Here is a 21,088-nt window from a genome sequence, read left to right as displayed (position 1 = left end):
CACTGGATCGGAAGGACAACTGTGATTGAAAACTTCGAGACTTTGGTCACATTTATTATTAGGTTTCCCACGTCGTCTTCCGCATCTCTTTTCTTTTCTCTTGGATGTACGATGCAAATATCAAAAGGAGATTCACTCATTTATGACAAATTTGTTTTGGATTGTGGTTGATTTTATCTTATCCTGTTATTTAGTCCAAGTCGAGATATTCATTGGAGGTTAAAATTACAACATATTTGCCGATACATTGGGTGTCGGTACAGCCGTACACGCACTGTGCCACGGACTCTTTCGCACCTCAAAAAATATTTTTTTTAAAAAATTATTTTTTTCCAATTCAGCTAGAATTGTGATTGATTATTAAGCTTTAATAATTTATCGGACAGCTATGGTTGAGACGTTAATTAACAATTTCTATCTTAAGATTTCTCAATTTTATTCTGCCAAACACTCGTTTGGTTGTCAATTCTTTACTACATTCACGGTCCATGTGCTTACACTAAATTTGTTATTATTGTCCAATTGTTGGGTTCTTAAGCTGCTATAAAAATTTTTAATAAATTAATATATACTCACAACAACAATCCAAAGTTAGGGTCAATTTATTTTTATCCCCATTGAGAGTGATTAGAGCAGAAGATTATGATAATATATATTGGGGGGGTGGTGGGGGAAGCAATAGTAGCAACCACCGCATCTTATGAAGGCCTACAAGGATTTTCTATCTGACTATCACAGTCCAAGCTTTTGCATAAGGTACGTATTATTATTGATGGCCAAGTTCATATTTGACGTTTCTCGGACACTATTGACAAAGAAAGATTAGATGTTTTATTATATATTCGGTGTATCCAGTTGTTCCTTTTATTTATTTAATTCTTTCTTCACCTGTGAAATTAGCTGGGGTATGAAAAAAGAATTTTTGTTTGTGGATATTTTTAACTTTTAATTTGATGGATGATGCAACGTGGATATATTTCTTGTTGGCTAGCTAGGGCTATCGCCAAAATTCGGCTAATATATATATATATATATATATTTATTTATTTATTTATATATTTATACGTCGTGTCATCCTCCTATTCCAAGTGGAATTTGCATAATTTGATGGAAAATTTATATGAAAGTAAAACCCACTAGTCTAAAACAATTAACCCCTACTCTCAAAATGGAAAGGGATTCTAAACTCTTAAGTGAATCTGATACAACCTTCCATATTCAGTCGGATCAACCGGATTACTTACAAGAAGGGCAGCCCAACAACGAGTCCAATTATGAACAGCCCATGAAGGAAGCCACATCACAGGTTGAGGAAGAATCAGCTCATGAGGAATGGTACGCAAGCACATGAGTTAGAAGAGCCCCTGGGTGGTTTAAGGATTATATCGTGTAGTGAAATTGCTAGTACCTTATGATTGCTGGTTTGTTTTTGCTGTCATATTTTCTGTTAGAAGTTGCTGAGCTGTAATATTTTTGCTAACGTCTTAGACAGAGGAATATATGTAGAGCAGAACGAATTCGTGTGGGGTATGAAGAAATAAAACATCTCTTTCTATTTCTCTTGGCTCTTCTCTCTTTCACAACTTGTCTTTCCATTCTTAATATTCATCTATGATCTTTCTATTTTTGGAGTCAACACTCACTCGAAGAGTGCAAGTTTAATCTGATACATCCTTGGTTGCGTAGAGGTGTATCATTGGTGCTTTCATTGTTCATTGCTATCATCATGACGGACTCTGAACTGTTAAAAACAATTCAAGAACAGTTCGAGAGCCAAACATTGTCGTTGCATCAAACGCTGCAACAATATATGGCAACAATATATTCTCGCCTTGACGATTTGCGTTCACAGATCCAAGGGTCTTCAAATAACATGGGTCGAGCTCCTAATCAACCACACCCAATATCTTCTTCTACTGAGGCAAATTCCAGTGGTGTTGAGATATCCCCAGTGCTCCGTTTTATGAAGATGGAGGTTCCTAAGTTTGATGGATCTGACCCAAACGAGTGGGTTTTTCGAATTGAGGAGTTCTTTGATTTTCATGGTACACCATAAACTCTTCGCTTGCGGATTGTTTCTTTTCATATTGAAGGACGAGCGGCAGCATGGTATCAATGGATGAAGATGAATAATTTGCTTACAACCTGGAAAGCATTTTTGCATAATCTTAAACATTGTTTTGGTGCCTCTCTCTATGAAAATCCTCAAGGAAATTTATCCAAGTTATCCAAAACTACAACGGTGGCTGAATTTCAGACTGCCTTTGAAGATTTAATGAATTGAGTGACTGGAATCTCTGAGCCACTTTTGATAAGTTTTTTTATCATGGGATTGAAACCCGATATTCGTCGTGAGCTGCTTTTTGCTCGGCCTTCTTTTCTGATGGAAGCATTTGCATTAGCTCGGGCCTATGAAGCACGTGCTGAAGAGGCCAAACAAGGACACCGCTTTTTGACAAAATGGAATAACACAACACCCACACCTACCACAAACTCCATGTCACACAAATTTCAGCCTCAACCGTATCCTCTTGCTTTAACACAACCGAATCATTCAGTTGGTATGGTCCACGTACCATCTCATTCACAAAATACTCCTCCACCCCCTAAACTAAACATGTTACCACCACTTCTTCCCACACCCAACTTACCGATTCGTCGCCTCACTCCTGCGGAGCTCCGTGACAAGCGTGAAAAAGGCTTGTGTTATAACTGTGATCAGAAAAATAGCGCTAATCATCGCTGTCGTAGTAAGTTTTTGCTCCTTATGGGTATGGATGATAATGAACCTGCTTCTTTTGAGCAAGAGTTGCCACCAGAGTCGGTTGAAGAGGTCATAACAGGGGATATTTCCAGTTTGAATGCTTTGGCGGGTCAGATCAATCCCCGCTCACTCCGTTTGATTGGTGAAGTTCGCTCTCACAGTTTTCAAGTGTTGATCGATAGTGGGAGTACCCACAACTTTATCAAACCAACAATGGCAGAGCGTATGGGCTTACCGATACAACCAACAGCACCCTTCCGTGTTTATATTGGCAATGGGAATTTTCTGGTGGGCAAATACTTTTGCCCTCAAATTGTTCTCACGTTGCAGGGGACTGTTTTCACCTTAGATCTCTTTGTTCTGCCAATTGAAAGGCTTGATGTGGTGCTGGGAATCCAATGGCTACAACTCTTGGGCTGTGTCTCACATGATTACTCTGCCTTATCTATAGAATTTTGTTGGAATGGGGCACCAGTGACTCTTCGAGGTGATTTAGCCACTACTCCCTCCCTAATCACCTTTAATAAGTTGCAATCTCTAGTCCACCATACTGATATTTATAGCGTGTTTGCTCTGCAACAGGTACCTACATTTGGGGAGGAATCGGCAAGTAATCCAGAGAGTTCTTCCTTCGAATTACCTGCAAATTTAACTCAACCCTTCATCGACCTCCTACACAGCTACCGCAACTTATTTCTTCCACTTACTACACTGCCGCCGCATCGCACAATTGATTATAAAATCCATCTCCTCCCAAATATCACTCCAATAAATGTCTGCCCTTATCGCTACCCTCATTTCTAAAAAAACGAGATGGAAAAGCTTATCCGTGAAATGTTAGAACAAGGCATCATTCAAGCGAGTCAAAGTCTATTTTCGTCATCAGTCTTGTTGGTTAAAAAAAAAGATGGAACTTATCGCTTCTGTGTTGATTACAAGGCTTTGAATGCCGTGACAATCAAAGATAAATTTCTCATTCCGACTATCGACGATTATTTGAGGAGTTAGGCGGGGCAGCGGTTTTCAGCAAGTTGGATTTACGGGCTGGTTACCATCAAATTCGCGTGCACCACCGCGACGTTTATAAAACGACCTTTCGCACTCATGAGGGCCACTACGAGTTCCTTGTCATGCCATTTGGTTTAACGAACACACATTCTACCTTCCAAGCTATTATGAACCAGATTTTCGCTTCTTTTTTGCATAAATTCGTGATTGTTTTTTTTTTATGACATTTTGGTTTACAGTGCTACAGCAGAGGATCATTTGCGGCATCTTCAGTAAGTATTGGTGTGCCTTAATTTTCACCAGTTCTTTGTCAAGCTCTCAAAATGCTTGTTTTGCCAAGAAAAGATTGATTACTTGGGCCACATTGTTTCGGCCTCTGGTGTGCGAGCAGACCCTCAGAAAATTAAAACTATGGTTTATTGGCCGACTCCTCAGACTACAAAACAACTTCGAGGTTTTTTGGGTTTAACGGGTTATTACCGGCGGTTTATTCGTGGATATGCGTCTTTAGCAGCCCCCCTTACTGATTTACTTTGTAAAGATGCCTTCCAGTGGACACAAACAGCAGCTGAAGCGTTTGACGCTCTTAAGAAGGCAATGGTGGAAGCCCCTGTGCTGCGGCTACCAGATTTTGATGCTGACTTTATCCTTGAAATTGATGCATCTAATGTGGGTATAGGGGCTGTGCTTATGCAATCCGGGCACCCCATATCTTACTTAATTAAGAAATTAGGCCCTCAACTTCGTGCTTCTTCTACCTACATCAAGGAATTAACTGCTATTGTTGAGGCAGTGCACAAGTGGCGACAATACTTATTGGGCAGATTTTTTGTCATCCGAATTGACCATAAGAGCATTAAAGAACTTCTACAGCAGGTAGTTCAAACTCCGGATAAGCAAATCTACATCAAAAAATTATTAGGCTATCACTTCCACATTAAATATAAATCGGGCTGTACCAATCTTGCAGCCGATGCTTTATCACAAGTTCACGAGGAAGCTGGTGCGGACACATCAACTGTGAATGCTTCTTGTTTGCCTCTTCTTAGTCGTCATTCGTTTGAGTTGTTAGCAATTTTAAACTTAGAAAACTCCACTCTCTCGGATATGATTGCTCTTCATCAACAATTTGCTGCGGGAACTCTTTCAAGGGATTATTCGCTACATAATGGATTTCTTTTTTACCGCAATCGCTATTATATTAGCCCATCATCATCTTTGAAAGAAGTTCTATTGGCTAAATTCCACTCTACTCCACTTGCGGGGCATGTAGGCATCAAACGCACGCTGGTCCGCTTGGCATTTACTTTTTTTTGGCCTAAAATGCGTATGGATGTTGAGCGGTTTATGGCCGAATGTCTTGTGTGTCAACAGACCAAATACTCTACTCAAGCACCAACGGGTCCACTGCAACCTCTTCATATCCCTACTTTAGTTTGGGACGAACTCACTATGGACTTCATTACTGGTCTTCCCGTTTCGCAGGGTTTTTCAGTGATATTGGTAATTGTTGATCGCTTTACTAAATCGGGACACTTCGGATCCCTTCCCACTCAATTTACTGTTGTAAAGACAGTCGAATTATTCGTGGATATGGTTATAAAAATTCATGGGTTTCCTACCTCTATTATTTCTGATCGCGACCCTGTGTTCTTAAGCAATTTTTGGAAGAAGTTATTTAAGTTAAGTGGCACTACCCTTCGTCACAGTACAGCCTATCACCCACAAACATATGGGCAATCGGAGGTAGTCAATCGTGGCTTGGAGCAGTATCTCCGCGCTTTCACTCAAGAAAAACCAAGCTCATAGGTATCTCTACTTAGGTGGGCTGAATTTTCTTACAATTCTTCCTATCACAGCAGCATCAAGATGTCTCACTTTCAGGCTCTTTTCGGGCGACCACCTCCTTCCATCCCTCCTTACTCAAAGGGCTCTACTTCAATCCAAGCTCTTGATGAAGCATTAAGTGAACGGGATGCATTACTCCGTTCTTTAAAAGAGAATTTATGTCAAGCTCAACATCGCATGATTCAAAAAGCTAATGCTCATAGACGTGAAGCTCAGTTTGCTGTTGGGGACCAAGTTCTAGTGAAGCTTCAGCCATACCGCCAAAATACAGTGGCAACTCGTTCTTGTCAAAAGCTAGCTAAACGGTATTATGGCCTTTTCCATGTGCTAGCTCGAGTTGGTCCAGTAGCTTATAAACTTGACTTGCCCAGCGGTTCTAAGATCCACCCAGTGTTTTATATTTCACTTCTCAAACCCTTTCTTGGTTCTTAAAACCCTGCTTCCCATTCTTTACCATCAACAAGTATGCACAATCAGCCATTATATTTACCTGCTGCAGTTTGCGCTATTCGAACTGTGCTTAAACAAAGAAAGCAATGCCGTCAAGTTCTGGTGCAGTGGCAAGACAATTCCCCTAAGATTCTACTTGGGAAGAGTTTGAAACATTCTGTAAACTTTATCCCGATTTTCACCTTGAGGATAAGGTGAGTTTTGAATATGGAGGGAATGATACAACCTTCCACATTCAGTCGGATCAACTAGATTACTTACAAGAAGGGCAGCCCAACAACGAGTCCAATTATGAACAGCCCATGAAGGAAGCCACATCATAGGTTGATGAAGAATCAGCTCATGAGGAACGGTACGCAAGCACACGAGTTAGAAGAGCCCCTGGCTGGTTTAAGGATTATGTCGTGTAGTGAAATTGCTAGTACCTTATGATTACTGGTTTTTTGCTGTCATAATTTCTGTTAAAAGTTGTTGAGCTGTAATATTTTTGCTAACGTCTTAGACAGAAGAATATATGTAGAGCAGAACGAATTCGTGTGGGGTATGAAGAAATAAAATATCTCTTTCTATTTCTCTTGGCTCTTCTCTCTTTCACAACTTGTCTTTCCATTCTTAATATTCATCTCTGATCTTTCTATTTTTGGAGTCAACACTCACTCGAAGAGTGCAAGTTTAATCTGATACATCCTTGGTTGCGTAGAGGTGTATTAGAATTAGTGGGGTTGGTAATTTTCTTCTAGCCTCAAATATTCAAATTGCGGTATTGCTTAGTTGATCTTCAATAGTCTTCAAGAACTAAAAAACATAAGACACTTACAGTAAAATTATCTATTATAATATATCTTGATTTTAAATTCTGACGAGGAAGAACAATTAATGAGATTACCATACCCAGAGCTTCTTTCCTTTTATGATTATTGTTTGGGTGGTTAAAACAACGCTACCCGATAAACGTCTGAGCATAATGTTACCTCCTTGTTATATAAGCAATCTTCGAGGGGAGTGGTGCCTCGAGAAGGTTTTCATCTGGTCGCATATGTGAGGATGATCAAAAAATCCGTGAGAAGAGCAAAAATTATGTCAATCCAAAGATTTGGTCAAAGGTCAACCGGCGAGTTGTCTCAAAAAAATCAAGCACGATGTCCATGCCATGACAATTGCCACGCCAACCCTCCAACTGTCTAGTAATTGATGCACTCACCCATTACTCAACAAATCCATTCAAACAACCCACTAAGGTCTACAAGTTAATGGTGGCACAACTTCTTCGACTGTTTATAAAAGTCTTACAAAATCTAAACCAAGGTAAGACAGTTCTTTTTGGGGGGAAACTCTGTCGCTCTGATTATCAAACTTATCTTTTTGAATTATTTCTTTCCTGTGGAGAATTAACATCTTTACATTACATAGTTACAATTGAGCCAAAGGAAGCGTGGCGCAAGTTTTTCCCAAGACTCGAGAAATGGCTTGACTGTCGGAGGGTTTTCGTCGGAAAAACATCCGGCACCACCCCGACTTTTCTTTGTGTTTGCAAGTGAAGTGAGAGTGTTCGTGGTCGTCAACTTCTACTCGAAGAAAACAAGTTCAAGCAACACCATCGCCCCTAAAAACTACAAATTCAAGTGTTGACGTAGTCACCTGGTCATAGTAAAGACTTCGACAAGATTTCTGCATCAACAGTTTTTATTATTATTACTATTATTATTTCTCTTTATCTTTGGTGCATCATCATGATTCAGCGCCAAATCATGAAAATTGAAGAGTAAATAAATATGTATGTTTAAATATTTTTATTTTTAAATAATATATTTAATTTTGGTTAGTTATTAATGAAAATTGAAGAGTAAATATGTATGTTTAAATATTTTTATTTTTAAATAATAGATATAATTTTGGTTAGTTATTAATACTAAGTTGCATATTTGGACTAAATCGTATAAAAATTCAAATTAGATCCTATTATTTTTAATTGATTCAATTAAGTTTTGGGTATTTAGATTGTGCAACTAAAAAATAATAAATTATAGTTGAATGACATTGTTGTGTAATTTTAAACTTGAATGTGTTGTATTTAATTAATTAAATAAAGATAAATTTATAATTTCAACTAATTAAGTAAAAACATGTCATCTGAAATTTTTAATTGTTACTCCGCTTGTCCCATAGTGGCCCAGGCAGTGCCATGACTTAAGGGATTTTATTCTAGTGGCTGTTACTATTATGAATTTGGAAAAGTTTGAAGCATGCCTAGAGACCATGATACTGAGCGCTCAATGATGGCGATCAATGAAGAGGGAAAACAAATTGAATGAAAGGTTTAATAAATAATAAAGAAGAAAGTTAAAAAAAAAAAAAGAAGAAGAAGAAGAAAAGCCAGATGTTGTTTACTTTTCTTCTTTTGTAATTTTTAATTATTATCAAATTTAAATTTGCTCGTATAGAAAAACGAGTCTAATTAAAAAGGACACCTGCAATAAAATAAAATAAAAACATTTAAAAAAAAAACTCTGCCGACTAATCGGCAAAAGGCAAAGGAATGTTCCTTGACATTTACATAATTCAATTTAAAAAAAAAAAAAAAAACCAAAGAAACGTACGTGTAATTCTCTTTCGTTTTCTCACTATATAATCCCTCCATTTGTCTTCCCATCTTCATCATCATCCATCAAAATCAATTTCCTCAATTTCACACTTTACACTTGATTACACACTCTCAAAAACCTTCCAACAAAAATTCAAATTTCGCAATTTTAAACTCAATTGATCTGAAAAAGAAAAAAAAAAAAATGGCACTGCCAATGCTTGACTCAGCCTTGGACGTAGACAAGCTCAGCTACGAAATCTTCTCAATTCTTGAAAACAAGTTCCTCTTCGGTTACGATGAACCTAATAAACTCTCTCTTCACCACCAAACCAAATCGAAATTCAACACCAAACAAGTCAACGGCAAAGTCAGGATCCTCTCCATCGACGGCGCCGGCTCCACCGACGGCATTCTCGCCGCCAAATCACTTGCCCACTTGGAATCCTTCATCCGCCGCAAATCAGGCAACCCAGACGCCCACATCTCCGATTACTTCGACGTCGTTGCTGGCTCCGGCGCCGGGGGCATACTCGCCGCTCTTCTCTTCACTCGCGGGAAAGACAGTAATCCCATGTTCTCCGCCGAGGGAGCTCTTAACTTTATCGTGGGGAATCGCCGGAGACTGTTCCGGTCGTCCTCCGGTGGGCTTCTCCGCCGGTGTTTTAAGGCGTCGAGGGTTGAAAAACTGTTGCGTAAAACGTTCGGGGACTTAACCTTGAAGGACACCTTGAAGCCGGTTTTGATCACGTGCTACGATCTTTCCACGTGCGCGCCGTTTTTGTTTTCCCGCGCTGATGCGTTGGAAATGGACGGCTACGATTTCAAGATGAGGGACGTGTGTTTGGCCACGTCGGCTAACCCGACGGTAACGGGGGCAGTCGAGATGAGGTCGGTTGACCAGAGGACTAAGATCGTCGGCGTTGATGGGTGCATTGCGATGAACAATCCGACGGCTTCTGCTATTACTCACGTGTTGAATAATAAGCAGGAATTTCCGTTTTGTGACGGCGTTGAGGATCTTGTGGTTGTTTCTCTCGGAAACGGAGAGTCCGATTCTAACACTGGATCAAATCACCGCTTGCTGCCGTCAACCTTCGTTAGAATTGCCGGTGACGGAGCTTCGGACATGGTACAAATTAAATTAAATTAAATTATTTTAGTTATTTATTTTTTCTTACGAAAGCATTATTATAATTACTATAATCGTACTAATTGCTGGGTGGTTGGGGACTTGGGGGAGACCATAATAAAAGTTTCACCTAACACTGTTTATAAAAATTAATCTGAAACTTTTTTAATAGAGGATAAAGAATCTTAAAATTTAATAATCACACATATAGTATCCTGTTTGTAGTTGTAAATTGTAATTGATTGTTAATTAACAGATTCTCTCTTATTTTATAGGTTGATCAAGCTGTTTCAATGGCATTTACCCAGCGTGGAACAAGCAATTATGCTCGAATTCAGGTACTAATAATTTATTTGGTGTACATTTTGGGATTATGTCTATAAATATATTTTTCCAAAAAGTGAATAACAAAATAACTTTTTTTTTTTTTGGAAAAATTGTTTGCAGACGAATGGGATTGTATCTAAAAAGCAAGGGAGTGTAGAGAAGGCATTGAAATCCAACGACAAGTCAGAAATATTGATAGCAGTTGAAGAAATGTTATCCGAAAAAACCTACGAGTCGGTTTTATTTCAAGGAAAGAAAATGGTGGAAAGCACAAATTTAGACAAGTTAGAATTGTTTGCTGGCGAATTAATCAAAGAGCAAGAAAGGAGAAAAACGAGCATTTTACCAACTGTGGTATTGAAGCACACAATTATTCCCACACCAAGAACATCGTCGGCCACGACTCTATCAACTCTTTCTTCAAGCTGTTAATTAATTAATTAATTAGCTCGGAAAAATTCAAGAGATTTACTTGGAGTTATTATTCGATTAGTCGAGTTATTTTGTGATTAATATGTTCCTACTTTGTTGCCGCTTGTGACGAATTAGAGTCCGAGCCGAGCTGCTGATCCGCCACTACATTAATTATTAATTTCAATTTGTGTATATGCATGTAATATAAACGGTTGTGTTTTAATATATGTAAGAGTTTTATAATATATTGGAGAAACTTTATTTAAATTATATATATATATATATATTTTAGTGTGAACATCTTTATTTTTTATTTTTTTATGTAGATATGTTTTTAAACTGTATGATTTTATAATTTATTTAAAATAATTATTTCAAACGGCACGATTTAAAAACGTGTCAATATTTAAAAAAATATGGGTGTATGAATCTAAGAATATATACGTGTGTGCTCTTTTCTTCTTCTTGTGGTTAAATTCTTTACATTTATGATGAAGCAAATGTATTAGTTGTGGACTTCAGTCACCTTCATGAAAATTACCCCATTAATTTTGAATGTCCCTACTCCCTACATATATTTCATTTTCGGCCAACATGTTTTCATGAGTACCCAAGATTTATCGAAGGGACAATTGGGAAATGCATGTAGGGACTATGAGACCTACTGAAATATTAAATAAATAAGCGATTTTATTTAATGATGCTTCTTTAGTATATTCATCAAATAAAAATATATCGCATATGAAAGTGTATAAAAGAATATGCATATAATCATTATATAGTTCAGAGATTTATATGCGTCTGTGAGAAATTCAATATTGAATTATATAACAAATTCGTAATTTATAAAATATGATTATTTGCATTGAGATTTGAAGTGTGAACCTCTTAAATTTGAAATTAAAACTCATATTTTTACATTATAGTGCACGTAAATTTTAATTTTAAACAGATAATACCCATCTAGAGAATAAATGAAATGATAGGTTATATGACCTTTTATCCAAAAAAAAAAAAGGGGTACTTTTTAGCTGTCCCTTCCATTTATGCAAATTGAATCTACAATTTCATTTCAAATTTAAAAGCCTCTAGAAAATTCACAGTGATGTCTAGCTTGTACAATATCTATAGATTCTATATTCGGCACAAAATTGATATGCTTTGGTTGCCAGTTGATATAATAAGCTACTGAATGTTGGCATGTAATTTAATAAAATAAAAGAATGAAAATGAGATTGGCTGTACTTGTGCACATTTGGACATATTTGGATCACAATTTATTGGACTTTCGAAAGATACATACATCTAATAATCTTGTTATAATTGCCTTTTAAAGTTATCCCAATCTTAGAATTATATGTTACAACCATAAAACTGTTCATCTTCATCTTCATCTTCTCATTGACTTGTAATCGGTGAAAGAAACGGAAACGAAAACATGAACAACAGAAGCCCGGTTCGTTTTTCACAAGCTTTGTCTCTGGTCTTGCTTTTTGTTGTGGTGGGCACTCAAGATTCTGTAGAGGGTCGCTTGATACCAGCAATCTCAAACAAACCTCACCCAAATGATGCTGCTGCTTATGCTCGTTGGTTGGTCTCCCAGAATTCTTGGGGGGTCTTAAGCACGATTTCAAGCGGCTTGGGAGGAGCACCATTCGGGAATGTTGTTTCATTCAGCGATGGGCTGCCTAATGAGGGTAGCGGTGTGCCGTACTTCTATTTGACGACTCTTGATCCAACTGCAAGTAATGCATTAAAGGACAAGCGGTCTTCACTGGCAATCAGTGAGTACCCTCTCGGAACTTGCGGTAAAAGAGACCCTGAGGACCCCGTTTGTGCCAAAATTACGCTCACTGGGAAGTTGGTGCTCGTTGATGTAAATTCTAAAGCAGCGGAATTTGCTAGGAACGCCCTGTTCGCAAAGCACCCCGAGATGAAGGGCTGGCCTAAGGATCACAACTTCCAGACCTTCAAATTGGAGATCGATGATATATTTTTGATTAACTGGTTTGGTGGGCCTAAACCTCTCACGGTGGATCAGTACCTACACGCCAAAGCGTGAGTAATGAAAATCAGTTATGTCATGTCTGCGTTAGTGGTGACATGGAAGAAAAACCCATAAAAATAAATAAACATGACTTTTGTACCACAAATTATTGGTTGGAAACGAATATATTTATTTTACCATTTTTTATCCTTTCCTTTTATAATATTTAACTTTCATTGCACTTGTTATAATTCAATGGTGGCTCATTCGAATAAAATAAAAATAATAATGGATATTCTTTCTAAAATAAAGTATACACATCGTTTTTTTTTCTTTTTTTCTTTTTTAGTTTTAGTTTTGTTTGTGTTTGTTTCAACTACTAAGGTAATAGCAAGCTCTTTGAATTTTCACCATGACAAGGATAAAATAAATATCACAATGCGGATTGCTTTTGGGAGTTTTAAAAATACCGTGTTAACTTGTTTTCTGAATCTAGAAGGAGCACCTCAGCTTCAATTGGATGCATATGATCAGGATGGAGATGCCTGCTCCATAGATTGTGATTGGTTATTTTCAAAAGCTTTTTCAATTTGGTAGATACTTGTGGCCACAGTAAGAATAATGTTGGAATACGTAACGGTGTGTTTGACCCACTGTATTGTATTATGTTGTATTGTATTATTTTAATGTTGGTGTATTGTATTATGGTGTATTGCATTAGCACTATATTATAATAATACTATATAATATTTGATATTATATTGTACTATAATTATATTATGTATGGTGTTGCACTATACTATATTAATTTTTTATATTATTACTAATTTTAAATTAATATTTTTCAAATTTAAATTTTTATTAGTTTATTAAATTATAAATTTATTAATAAATTATAAGGTAAAAATATAATATAATATTACATATTAAAATTAAAATTATATTATTGAATAATAATATTATAACTTTATTAATTTATATTAATAACTATAATGTAAAAATGAAAATAAAAAATAACATTATATAATATTATATTAAATTAAAAAGTTATATTTATTTTTTATTATTATTATAAAACAAAAGCAAAAGCAAAAAAAAAAAAAAAAAAAAAGGCAAGCAAGCTAATGCAGCAACTACCGCATTAGCCACCTACTTTAATTCCTTGCAAATTTGCTTCAAATACAGGGTTAGTATTATTTTAATATGAATAATATTTTAATACCCCATAATGCAATGTAACAAACATACCCTAATTGAATTAGATATTCTCATTTACCAGTTTTTCACTTTAGAAAATTAATAAAATAATGTCCTTTGAACTCATAATTATGTGTTATGTCACAAGATAAGACCCGTGACTCTGGCAATATCAATTTCTGTTAATCAAGGTTAGGTACTTAGGTTTATCATACAAATGTTTTGCTGATAAAAAAGATTTCCCCTTTAAAAACATCTGAAAAAAGGGCCTTGGGCGACTGCTATCTGCAGTGATTTATTTATTTGATTTTTTTTTAATTGACAAATAAATAGATATGCAAGGAATCAAACTGAAACTATTTTCCATTACATGGATGCTTTCCTTCCCAAAGATTTGGAATATATTTAGGACTATCGTGCTTAATTTTGCTCCAACTCTTGACAACTAAATTATTAACCAATGACTCTCTTACTTGTACATAAGCAGCTAATGCTTCAATTCTACATCAGTTAAAAAGTCTAGGAATCTATATTCAAAACACGCTTCTAATCTTCTTCTATACGGGCAATTTAGTTTTATCTTAAGATTAGTTACATACCATGCTAAGTTGCTAACAAAAGGATTTGAACTTTCTTTTTTTTTTGCGAAATGAATCCTCACGTCAAAAGGACAAACCTCTTATTCCTCTTTAATATTCTGAAATTCATTTTCCCTTTGGACCAACAAAATGACGACATTTTGATTCGATCAGGAGCTCCAACTCATGGCAATAGCATTGGGTTTTATTTAGTGCAAATTAGGCAATTTCTCTAGTTTCAAGCATGAAAAAGGATTGAAGAATGAACGCATAATTCAAGAGAGAGAATTAAATGACGAATAAAAACGTTTATATACCCTTGTATACAACTTCAACAACTAAATTAAATCACAAGTTCTTGATAATATTCATCATCAGAAGGAACTCGTAGGATCATCTATAGTTCTTTTGCACTCCTCATCAACTATGAAGATGAATCACAAAATGAATCGGAGAAAATATTTCCTCTCAGGCTTTTTTATGCATGTAGCACTTTGAAACTGCAACTCAATAGGACAGAAGATAGTGATACACTATAAACGCTCTCCACTGAAGTATGTCAGGATGCAGTCAAACCATTAGGCAGTGAAAATTCATTGAACTGAAGTACTATGAATCCGATTGATGACTACAGATACATCTCGTGACCTCAGGTGGCTCACAAAAAAAGGGTTTCTGTCTTACCAGTATCTGCATTTCATTTACTTTTTACTGTACTTTTTACAGGAGGCAACTGTGATGTCACCCAAGCAGGTGAATAGTTCAGCCATAGGGGTTTGCCAGTTTCTTTGTGCTTAAAGTCCGGACCTTTTTCGCTCTTCTGCAGACAGAATTACAGAATGAAAGACAGAGAAGGGGGCAAAAAAACAGAGAGACATTAAAAACAAAGATTGTACAGGATTACCTTATCCAATCTATTATCCCACCACTTATCTGGATTTTCCACCAAATCCTTCCAGAGGTCATCCACTAGATATCAGAGAACAGTATGGTTAAGGCCACAAATTTCATCTTATTCCCCCCATCAACTAAACAAACAAACAAATGTCCACTCAAAATTCATCTTTGGTGTTCTATGTATCTATTTAGCTTCTGATTGACAATACTCTACAGTACAGCCTCCACATTTTCATAAGTCATTTGGGAAAACAATAACTTGAAATGAATAAACTGAAGCTTGTTAGTTGTTTATCAAAATAAGACCATGTCCAAACTCAGTAGAGATGCCCAGAGTTTATTTCAAGAGGCTTCCATCCATGATAAAAATATGAATTCATTAAGCATTAAAAACAAAATATGAACTGCTATAAACCACATTTTAGGATATTATAATTCAAGCCTCCACAAAACTATTAATATATTATACTGCAACTAAAAATAATGACAACGATGAATATAAAAACAATAAAAATACTGGATTCAAATATTTTAATAGCAAGAATTTAGAATTCACTGGGTTCGTAGAACTAAGCAACGATTACTTCTAACTACAATCGAATTTTTATTCATCTGCAGAAATAAAATTTTGAAATCAAATGGTGCAGTCATCCAATATGAACAAATGTTCATTGCATTAGATTACTACAAAATAAGAGGAGTTTCATACCTTTAGATTTCTTCACATAGTTTGATTTTTGAGTTTGATCATCCAGCACAGGCTTTGATTTATCAAATACAACTCCTGCGAGTTCAGACAAAACCCAATATGAACTAATGTACATTGCATTAGATTACTACAAAATAAGAGGAGTTTCATACCTTTAGATTTCTTCACATAGTTTGATTTTCGAGTTTGATCATCCAGCACAGGCTTTGATTTATCAAATACAACTCCTTCGAGTTCAGACAAAACCCAATCTGGAGCACTGTTTAGCCAGAGTGGCAGGGTGCCATCCTTGCGTTTGAAGTCAGGGTATCTAGGCTTCACCTGTTAAATTAAACTCAAAATTGAGATTTCATTAATATTAACCAAATGCAAAGGACATATCTAGAGGAGGGGTCATCACCAATCCCTTAAGCTTATCACTGCGGTAATCTCGCCATTGTTCTGGATTATCAAGAAGGTCACGCCAAGAACTCAAGGCAGAATCACCATCTTTCTTTGAGCTAGCTGAAAATCAATAATCATGCCACGTGACATATAGAGGTCAATATATAAGTAATGACCAAGTAATTTTGACTATCAACCCCAAAGATTAAATAAAAAAGTAAATGGAGACAGACTTGAGTCCTGTAAGCCCTCTCAAAATCTGCTTAAGCATTACCAAAAATAGTAATGAGTAACATCCTAGATTATCTTAAGGGCATTGCTTTCTTTTATAGTCAAAAGACTTCGAACCATTATCATCACCCTCACCGCCTCCTTTGGGTGGAAAAGAAAGAAAGGACATGTCTATCATTGGCTCTTTTTAACATTATCAATCTCCCTGCTTATTATGAACAATAAAAATCAGGAAACCCCACATCTTTTGATATACTGAGATGCATGCAGAATGAAAATAAGAACCAAACATTACATATTTTAACTGAATGATCCACGGTCGCTGCTTCTTGTTTTTTTGATACAAAGAACATCCTCTTTTGAGAAGTAGGCTCGATCAAGTTGAGACTATGGACCATAACCTAACATGAAATTTTGCAGGTTAAAATTACCCTAGATTATAAATTACCGATTAAAAACTACTCAAAAAACAAATGGTAAATAACCTCAGAAATTTCAGCAGATAAGTATTAAAGGCAACTTCTCCAAGAAACAAAATGATGCTTTCAGGAGGTGCTTAATTCATAAGTAAAAATATATCGGTAAAAATGATTTTAATAAAAAAGCAAACAGACTTCAACATAGAAAACCATCAACAATTTTAGCAGTATGCGAGAAAACTTCAATAGATGGTATATTATGTGTTCAAACTAACAACTTGTAAGCAACCCAGCTGCAATATGGGGGGGGCACTTGCACTTGCAATGCATCCCATCATTTTCTTTTGTGCTTTATCATTCTGTAACTTTAAAGCCAAAGAACCGAAGAGTCATGACTCCTCCATTCAGCTTAGTGGCTCTGTTCTAATCCTCCGTATTTACAATGCCATTGATTTCGCTCTTTTCCTTTTTGCCCCACTTTTTACAAGTAAGCATACACCACTCCAATTTTTTTTTAAAAAAAAAAAGAGAGAGAGAGGGGGGAAGAGAGAGAGAGAGAGAGAGAGAGAAAGCCACTTAAACTATCTGAATGTATCATTTTGGTATAATTGAGTGGAAGCCAGGGCATCAAACTTAATTTAGCAGCCGGAAAATCCGAACTTGTTATTTTTACCTTGATGTTTAACTCCTAAGTAGTAAAAGCCCATAATTCGTTCAGTTCAATCATCAACAGCGAATATCAATTTGAAGATTCTAAGAGAACTCTCTGAAAGTTTGTGACAAAACCTTGAAGTGTGAAAATCAAGGATTCTAATGTTAATATTTCTCAAGTTCACCACCATTAAGCTTGCATTTGTAAGGCTTTCAGAAAGAGCTTCTTCAAGAATTAAATTGTTCAGAAGATATCTTTCGGAGACTTAAAAACTGATAGACATCCATAATAAGCTTATAACATGATCATAATTTAACTTTTTCTCGAAAGCAAACGGAAATCTTTAACCTGAACATTGGCTTGGCCTTCGATGGCAGGTGGATCAGCAGTCAGTTGTCCCGCTATATGTACATGATCATCTTTTTTCAAATGGCTAGAAGCGATGTGAGCCAAATCACCTTCGAACAATATAGGAATCCTAACACCGAATAGCGTAAATTTCAGCTAACCCCTTCAAGTTTATCCTAATCAGAAATCCGATATAAAAAGTTTATTCAATGAGCATACTTGAGTGAATTTACCAGAGTGAATGCGAGGCGGCGTGCTGAACGATGACAGTGCCAGCCCAGTGTTTGCCGTCAGAAGAAGTCTGGAACTGAACCGGTGCATCCACATGTCCAATCAAATTCACCGAGTTGGCGACTTTCACCTGAAATGGAATTTCGCTCGGCTTCGGCCAAACCACATCCTTCGTTTTCGTCGTGGCTTTAGTGAACTGATGAGCTCTACTGGAGAAAGGCCGAGTAAAATGAGCGGGCGAATACAAAATGATGCGTTTCACTGTGGTCTGCGATCGCCCGATTTGTGCCATTACTCGACGAAGCGAATACATCATATTTCTTTGTTCGTTAAATTATTGGCAAGAAGAGTGAAATTAAAGAGAACCAATTAAAAGGAAACAGAAAGCACTTTCTGAAAAGAGGGTGCGGAGATTGGCGGTGGGGTTTTGTTTGATTTTTAGGGTTTTAAGTCTTAGGAAAATGAAATGAGCGGTCATTCAACTAATCTAGGACGTACTAAAAAATTTAAAATAGCAATACTGGCAATTCCCAATTCACAACCTCCCCCAATCACTGGTCAGATCCTGATTTATACAATTTTTTTTTTCAACTTTTTTTTTTCAACTTTGATATATCATATGATAATAAATTTATCTTGTTTTAAATTCGGTTATTTCGATTTCCTTCTAAATGAAGCAATTATTGTCATTTTCTTTAAATTGTTTTAGGATAAACATTTTGATAATAGTAATGATATTCTTAGGAAAATCCTATTGGACTTTGAATCTTGAATTAGGCCCATTACACGCATCCATTTCGGCCGTATGTAAAGAAGGCCGAAGTTCTTTTGTCGTATTCATAATCAAATGTGACTTGAGCTAGGGATGGGGTTGAATTAGGGCCTATCTACAATCGGCCCAGGTTATTTCGGTAAATGTGCGGACTCGAGTTTAAACCCAGTTTTTCGACACACGAGAGTCATGCTCGGTTTTCCGGGTACGAGTTTTTGATCTGAGCTTCAATTGCTTGAATAAGTGATTTTTTTATAAATTGTATCAATACAAATTAAATTTTCAACAAATGAAAAATATGAATTCTTTCAATTTACTGCCTAAATTCATTGATTCTTTGTCAAAAACTTTAAATTAAGCAGTGCAATAATCACATTGATAAATAAATTTAATTAACTGTAACATTTAAATTCTATCATATCATAAATTCATAATTACAATATAATTACCAATATAACATATGAAAATCCTAAAATGTCTAACAAGCAACAAAATAGTTTATAAAAGTCTCAAAGTACTCTCATGTAAAATGAGTAAATAACAACTTCGTGTGACACTTGTAACCCACCATCATCACTTGAAAATTGAAATTACCACATGCTTGTGATGTGGTGGTTTGAGAGATCGTAGAGGATCACGTGTGAAATATAAGAAGTGCAAAAAAGAAAGAAAGAAAAATAATAATAATAGGAATAAGAAAAAGAAAATATTTATATTAATTTATTATCGGATTGAGATTTGAGGTTTTTTTGTGTGTTTGAATAGGAATGAGTGTTGTGGTTGCTAGGCACTGGCTTAGAGAGTTAGAGGTGGGTGGAGGTGGTGGCTTTTGTGTGTAATGAGAGTTTAGGGTTTATAAATGGTAATATATTATTTTTATTTTATTTTTAAAAGTTATTTATTCAAATTAAAAATTTTAACCAAGCACAAACTTGGGATTTGAATTTTTTGGGTCACGCCCGTACTTGTGCTTGGCAAGAGTTGGGTATTGATTTTCAGTACTGAGAGCTAGTTTACTGGGAGCCTCTAAGTTACAATAATTGTAACATACATCCCTCATGTGAACCACACAAATTGTGGATCAGGGCTGAGCAGGTTTTCTTGCCTCTAATATGAGGTTGCATGAATTAAATAAAAAAAAAGGAACTTTCAAGAATCATAACATATTGAAGAAATAGAAAAATGACAGAGTTGCCGTGTGCATATGTATGTGCATTACTTTAAAGAAGCAATACAACCATAATCTACACAAATATATTTCCAATGTCCAAATTTTGAGAAGTTTGGTTTTGAGTTTATTGTTTCAAAATTGTAAATGGTTCTTATATATATTAAAATCGAAACTTAATAAATTGCGTATGATTTCATAGTTAATTAACATATGATATGATATTGGCTTATTTAATGGCAAACTAAGGGTTTGTTTTTGTAAATATATGAAGTTTGAAATTTTTATTAATTTTAAAACTTTTTTAAAATTTACTTATTTATTTTTTGTAACTTATGTCTAATTTTTGAATATTTATATCTGAATAGAAAAAAAGTAAAATTTTGTTACTTTTATCTGAATGGAAAAAATCTCAATGAAAAGTAAATGTTATATTTCAAAAATATCTCTATAAAATGTTTTTGTTTCCTAAACTATAAAATTTAATTATTTTATGTTTTACTTTATGAGAGCATACATGTTAAATAAACATATTTATGATTTTTTATTCATAAATATAAATAGGAGACCATTTATATTTAGACATTAAAAAATACAAGTAAATATATCATTCAATATTCGTACACAAGTCCTTTTAAACTTCAGTATTTTTGTTTTTGTTTTACTTGTTTCTTTATCTCATTTTTGTATTGTTAATTCTAACTTAGTTACAGAGAAATGGACCAGTTACTGCTTCAAATTAGGCTCAATAATTTATATACCCTTAAATGGCAGAGAAAAAAAATGAAATTCCAACGGAAACCAATTTTAAAAATTTTCAAATTGCGCGGATGCGGAATTATTGTCTAAGGCCGAAATTATTATAATATGAATTCAGACATTATTCAAATCTCCCATGAGGGTAGGTAAATTTCATACAACAGCAATAGGAATAAACTAATAAAACCTGCCGGCGAAGTGACTTTTAGGTCTAGATTCGGTATCATCAGGC

At 35.5% G+C, this 21,088-nt stretch overlaps 3 protein-coding genes across 5 annotated transcripts; 2 read left to right on the top strand and 1 right to left on the bottom strand.

Moving 5' to 3' along the window:
- The first annotated feature begins 8,719 nt into the window (after window positions 1-8,719).
- On the top strand, window positions 8,720-10,822 carry LOC102609810 (patatin-like protein 6). The gene is made up of 3 exons (XM_006468337.3): window positions 8,720-9,783; window positions 10,059-10,121; window positions 10,231-10,822. Exons 1-3 carry the CDS (start codon window positions 8,857-8,859, stop codon window positions 10,540-10,542), a joined length of 1,302 nt encoding a protein of 433 aa, XP_006468400.2. The 5' UTR covers window positions 8,720-8,856; the 3' UTR covers window positions 10,543-10,822.
- A 1,032-nt stretch (window positions 10,823-11,854) lies between these two features.
- LOC102630398 (uncharacterized) lies at window positions 11,855-12,766 on the top strand. The gene has a single exon (XM_006468407.4). The coding sequence runs from the start codon at window positions 11,963-11,965 to the stop codon at window positions 12,584-12,586; it is 624 nt and encodes a 207-aa protein (XP_006468470.1). The 5' UTR covers window positions 11,855-11,962; the 3' UTR covers window positions 12,587-12,766.
- A 1,808-nt stretch (window positions 12,767-14,574) lies between these two features.
- Window positions 14,575-18,788, bottom strand: LOC102610125 (protein OSB2, chloroplastic). Of its 3 annotated transcripts, XM_006468338.4 has the most exons (8): window positions 18,160-18,779; window positions 17,927-18,056; window positions 16,803-16,908; window positions 16,293-16,396; window positions 16,045-16,213; window positions 15,893-15,967; window positions 15,191-15,255; window positions 14,575-15,106 (listed from the first exon to the last, which is right to left on the bottom strand). In XM_006468338.4, exons 1-8 carry the CDS (start codon window positions 18,471-18,473, stop codon window positions 14,984-14,986), a joined length of 1,086 nt encoding a protein of 361 aa, XP_006468401.2. In that variant the 5' UTR covers window positions 18,474-18,779; the 3' UTR covers window positions 14,575-14,983. The 3 variants fall into 3 exon arrangements, with proteins under 3 accessions (XP_006468401.2, XP_006468403.2, XP_015382613.2); XM_006468340.4 differs by lacking the exon at window positions 15,893-15,967 and having other exon boundaries at window positions 18,160-18,785; XM_015527127.3 differs by lacking the exon at window positions 14,575-15,106 and having other exon boundaries at window positions 15,192-15,314; window positions 18,160-18,788.
- Window positions 18,789-21,088: the final 2,300 nt, after the last annotated feature.

Source organism: Citrus sinensis, chromosome 2 (genome assembly GCF_022201045.2).
Source record: "Citrus sinensis cultivar Valencia sweet orange chromosome 2, DVS_A1.0, whole genome shotgun sequence".
In the NCBI taxonomy this organism is placed as follows: Eukaryota; Viridiplantae; Streptophyta; class Magnoliopsida; order Sapindales; family Rutaceae; genus Citrus; species Citrus sinensis.
Note: the sequence above shows the minus strand (reverse complement) of the source record. Positions and strands in the feature narration are given on the sequence as shown.